This window comes from Quercus lobata, chromosome 3 (assembly GCF_001633185.2).
Source record: "Quercus lobata isolate SW786 chromosome 3, ValleyOak3.0 Primary Assembly, whole genome shotgun sequence".
In the NCBI taxonomy this organism is placed as follows: domain Eukaryota; kingdom Viridiplantae; phylum Streptophyta; class Magnoliopsida; order Fagales; family Fagaceae; genus Quercus; species Quercus lobata.
This window is the reverse complement of record NC_044906.1, coordinates 63,890,351-63,896,049: the sequence shown is the minus strand read 5'-3', so window position 1 is coordinate 63,896,049 and position 5,699 is coordinate 63,890,351. Positions and strand designations below refer to the sequence as shown.

The 5,699-nt window shown below is 34.5% G+C and overlaps 1 protein-coding gene across 1 annotated transcript; it reads left to right on the top strand.

Moving 5' to 3' along the window:
* Positions 1-255: 255 nt before the first annotated feature.
* Positions 256-4,998, top strand: LOC115982804. Its single transcript, XM_031105523.1, has 7 exons — positions 256-798; positions 1,583-1,654; positions 2,106-2,164; positions 2,306-2,462; positions 2,856-2,936; positions 3,151-3,240; positions 4,601-4,998. The coding sequence occupies exons 1-7, from the start codon at positions 508-510 to the stop codon at positions 4,718-4,720; spliced, it is 870 nt and encodes a 289-aa protein (XP_030961383.1). The 5' UTR covers positions 256-507; the 3' UTR covers positions 4,721-4,998.
* The last annotated feature ends 701 nt before the right edge of the window (positions 4,999-5,699 follow it).

Here is a 5,699-nt window from a genome sequence, read left to right as displayed (position 1 = left end):
TTACTAACTGACCATAATTAAAGGACAAAAAAATATAGTTTATTAAAAAAAGAAAAAAAAAAGGAAAAAGAAAAGAAAAAAAAGGAACAAACAAGAAGAGAAAGAAAAACAATTGGATCCTCTTGGTTTGGTCATTGGTGGGCTGTTTACGCGGCAATGGGATGATTGTGAAAAGACAGAAATGCCCTCAAAGCCGTTGGAAACAAGTTATGGCAATTTTACTTTAGCAAACCCCCGCGTTGACGATCGGTGAATCCGAAGACACTCATCTCTCCATATAAATACTACTCCCACTCCTCCTTTTCGGCAAATCCCAAAACCACGCCAAGAAAAACAATTCCCCCAAGGAAAACATTTTCCCAGAAAACGCGTAAACCAAAGCAAAAGCCAAAAAAATATCTCTCTTTCTCTCCGTAAGCTTCATATTTTCGGATCAAATTTCTAGGGCTTTTTGAAAAAACAAAAAAAAAATTAGGGTTTTTAGAGAGAGGGAAAGAGAGAGAGAGAATGAGTGATCACTTGGTGTTGTACGTGGACCGTCTGGTTCGTCCAGGTGAGGACGTTGGGAGCTCTTCTGGGTCGAGCTCAGGCCCAGAAATTGCAGGCCCATCTTGTGATCATCATGATCATGGTGATGATGATGAGAGAATTGAGGTTTGTAGCGATGGGTCAGATGGAGATGAGGAGGAGGAGGGGGAGAAGAAGCCGCTGATTGAAATGGCGGAATGTCGGATTTGTCAGGAGGAAGATAGCGTCAGCAATTTGGAGAATCCTTGTGCTTGTAGTGGAAGCCTCAAGGTATAATCGCTTATTTGAAATGGGGTTTTGTTGAATTTGGATTTTTTTTGAGGTATTTGAATTGTGTTTGTACCCTATAAATGTTTTAGATTACATGTGATTGTTGAATTGTGTGTTATCAAGTTCACAATTTGATTGAATTAGACCAAACTTGGATTACCCGGCAACTGGTTCTGGCACGTGGGGTTAGTTGACCGGAGGTTTTACTTGCTCGAGGCGAGTCCAAAGGACCCTTTTTTATAAGGGTTACATAAGTATAGGCTTTGTTGGTAAATTGTTGTGGGATTGGACTTTAATATATGACATGGGTGTTATGAGAATGAGTAGTGTTTGGTTTGTGTATGTGTTTTATAGGTTAGAGTAGGATGTTATTGTCGAAAATGTGTGTGTTTGGTTGGTTGGTTGGTCGGTCTGTGTGAGATGAAAATTCAGTTTGTGGAAAACAAGGCTCAAAGGCCAAAAATTCGGAAGTTAGGAAATGAATTTGCTTCTAAGGAAACAAATTATTAGAATTTTGATTTGTTATTGTTATTGTTATTATTGTTTTTTTTGTATATATAGAGGCACTGTGATTATTTGTTTTCCAAGCTTGTTGAAATTCTCAAGTCCATTTAGTTGATACAGAGTGCCTCCGTGGATGGTAATAGGTTTTGTAAATATGTTGTGTCATTATGAGGTTTTTCCTTATCGTTAAAATATTTGTTACTTTTCAAAAAAACCTTTTTATCAATTTGTTGCTATTTTGGTTTACTGGTATATTAATGGCTTCAATTTTTTTCATCAGTATGCGCATAGAAAGTGCGTCCAGCATTGGTGCAATGAGAAAGGGGATATAACTTGTGAGATCTGCCATCAGGTATGCTTTTGAATATTGCCTTTTATGCTTTGTGCTATTTCCTTAGAAGCATAGATGCTTTTTAAGTTAATATTTTACAACTCTGATGGCTATGATACTTAATGTTTTTCTTCAAGGAAATCTTCAGATGAAATGAGAAAGGCACAGCATGCATTACCTTTAGAAATGTGATGATTAAAGATGCAATATAATTAGTCATGGGTTGAACCCACTAGTTTCCTGTTGTCTTAAGAAAAATAATTTTGAACTGAAATAGAAGCCATAATTTTTCCTTTAGATAAGTAGGCTACCTCTCTGTTTCCAGTGAACTTTTTTTGGTGGGGGGGTGGTGATAAAACTAGAGGCTGGTGTGCTTAGGATTGTTTTGGCTGCATCTTTCTTTTGTTAAATTCTTTTTAAGACATTAAAATACACTCCATTGTTGATGGTGGTCTTTGCTTCTGATTTACAGCCTTATCAACCTGATTATACTGCACCACCTCGCCCTGAAGAAACTGCCATTAATATTGGGTAAGTTAAATCTTCTCATGTGTTTCCCTTTCCAAATATCTAAGTATATACTTTTGTGGTTTATTTATTTATAATTATGTGTTATAGATATCAATTTGGATTTGTCTTATGAAATCTTTGGTTGATGGTTCCTTTATGTAGTGGAGGCTGGACAATATCTGGCACCCCTTTGGATCTTAGTGATCCTCGCATCTTGGCAATTGCAGAGGCAGAACGTACTTTTTTGGAAGCTGAGTATGATGAGTATGCATCCTCAAATGCCAGTGGAGCTGCATTTTGCCGTTCAGCTGCTTTGATTGTAAGCCATAAATTTTGAACCCTTTTACTGGAACTTATATGCTGAATTCCATGAATCATCACACGGTTGCATGCGTTTAAGCTTGCACTCACTCACGCACACACATGTATAAGAAGAAGTCTCTTAACCCCGTGTAGTCATGCTCATAGCTCATTAGTATATAATATTTTATGGAAAAGAGGTTTAAGAGAAATGAAAAAACAAGGAGTACATGCTATAATTTTTAAGCCCTTGAAGGTGTTCCACTTTCCAGTTTTAAAATAGTATTTACACCAAATTGCCAATTACAGTTGGTCATGGAAGTGACATTTAAAAAAAAAAAAAAAAAAAAATTTAAATCCTATTTTTCGGATACACCATGCAGTTAAGGACTTAATTTGCTTTCTTTGGCAGTTAATCGCCCTCTTGCTCTTGCGGCATGCATTGACCATCACAGATCCTGATGGTGAAGATGACACGTCTACTTTTTTCTCTGTAAGTGGAATTTGAACATGTTTTTATTTCTGTTAAAAGGCTTGTATGCTGCTGGACTATTTAGTCCTAAGGTCATTTCGTGGTTGAACGAGCTGATACATAGTTGATGTTTTGGTTCTGATTTTTTTAGTTTGTAGGTCATTGTGTGGTTAATACTAAAAATAAATGGTCATTGTGTGGTTAAGCAAGCTGATATCTAGTGGCTGTTTTGCAGCTCTTCTTGCTTCGGGCTGCTGGTTTTCTATTGCCCTGCTATATTATGGCTTGGGCCATCAGTATCTTGCAGCGTAGACGTCAAAGACAGGTCAGTTTTGCCCTTAGTTCTAGTTTTAATTGTAATTTTTTTAATTGTTTCATTCATTATTTTAACCTATTATGCTTTTTCTCTAATGTGCTGCCTAATTAGCATAAACCATTTAACCCGTTAGGGGAGAATGCCCCTAGTTCATGCAGGTGGGATTAGTTTTCCTTAGGTTTAACTGGATGAAGGTGGGGTTAGCTTTTTTTTAGAAAGGTTCCCTATGTTACCCTAGGAAGCACGGACATGGATACGGGTAAAACATGGGTACCACACTCCAAATGAAGTGTTCGTGCTTTCTAGACGTTAACAACACCCCCTCCCCACCCCACACCCCCCCCCCCCCCCCCCCAAAAAAAAAAAAAAAAAAATGTGCTGCCTATGATAAACTATATTGGTAAATAAATATGTAATGCAAAATTTATTCATCTCTAGATAAATCTAACCAAGCCTTAGTTTCAAAATTTTTTTAGGGCTAGTTATGGATCTTCAACAAGTCAGCCACATGTATTCCTTTTTGCCATACTATTTTATCCAAAGTCATACTCTTTCATATTTTCTTAATTGTACTACATCTATTAATATTATTTTTTGATAAGTACTTCCATTAATGTTATTCCTTTGTGTTCTACTTTTTTTTTTGTTCCCTACACTTGAATCATCTCACTTTTTTAATACGGAACCATCTTAAGCAACTCTCCCTTATTTTTTTCATCAATGGGTTCACCCCTATCTTTAAATGAACTTTCTCATTTCAAATCCCTTCTTTCCTTGTATTTCTGCTTATCCATTTAAACATCATTTCAACTTCACATTTTAGGAATATGTTGCTTCTTAACAGCCCAGCATCCACCATAGAGCATAGTTGGTCATTAATAGTCTTATAAAATTTCCCCTTTTAACTTATTAGGTATTCTACATTCACATGATACTCTTGATATGCTTCTCTACTTCATCTACATTGCTCTTATCCTATGATTCACATACTTTTCAATCTTTTCATCTTTTTGAATTATTGATCCAAAATATGGAAATCTCTCTTTCCTTGATATCTCTTGATCATCAAGCTGTATCTTATCTTCATTGTTTATTTTATTTTATTATATATATATATATATATATTCACACATGCGCACATTTTCTATACTCTGTTTTTAGTCTGTATTAATTGAAAACCCATAGATTCTAAAGTATCTCGCCACCAAATTATTAACTTTGTCATTTGCTCTCCATCTAATCTCATCACTAAAACATTTTTGTTTGCAAATAGCTTACGTTAAGGACTTACTCTTGAGAATTTGTTCATTTTTCTGTGATGCAATATGGGTTTGTACTTAAATTGTTCCGTCATGATTTGGTGACACAGGAGGCTGCAGCTTTGGCAGCAACTCAAGTTGCTATTGTGCTACAGTCCGGCCAAGGTAGAGGTCTGCAATTTTCAATAGCACCAGGAGCCACAATGCCTTCACACCAGGAACCTGTTTAATTTGTATGGCCATGCAACTCGGAGATAGTGATTCGGCAGAAGTTAGAGACGATAAAATTTCCTTTATCCAGAAAGAATAAAAATAAAAAAAAAGAAAAGAAAAAGGTTTTATATGTGGTAAATTCTATCATGGTTAGTTGAAATAGCCATGAAATTGTTGGGTTTTTTTTTTTTTTTTTTTTCCTCCATATTTTGTATTTACCTTTTCTATTTATGTATAGATTAAATGATTAATAACACATTCCTTGGCATGAGCACCTTGAATCACCTTATTTTTATCTGGAATGTGCTGTCTTGTTCACATAAATATGTGGTTGCAACCTATTTTGTAATGATTCAATTTTATTCCTATTTTTTTTTAATGATTCAGTTTTTTGTTTTTAAATCATTCATAAAAAAATAAAAAAATAAAAAGTTTTTTGTTTTAAAATCATTACAGTCCCCTTTTTCTCAAAAATAAATAAATAAATAAAAATCATTAGAGTCCCTTTTGCAGCACATAGCAGTTAGTCTCAATTTTTGCCCTTCAATCATGTATCATTTTCATTCAGATTCACGTTACTGGTACAAAGAAAATTTTCTAATTTTTATGCAAATAATTAATCTTTACCAATTTGGTATATTAAGCCAATGATCAGCAGAACGAGAAATGTTATGTCCATAAAATTTTCACAATAAATTTTATGTGGCAGGTTGTTATTGGTAGGGTAAAAAAGTAATTTCATTAGTAGGTTTAAATTAAAACCAATAATAATTACCAATCTATGATTTGTTGTAAAAATATTATGGACGTAACAACTCGTTAAGATCTACAACTTCAAATATGTTACACTTTTTTAGCTATATAGCAATTAAATATTAAATGTTAATTGAATAATTCCAATATCACAGGAATTTTAGGACATATATTTTGAAGTTCAAAGTTCAAAGGGGTTTGATAAATGGGCCTAGAACCAATTTTGTACTTCTAAAAATGCAT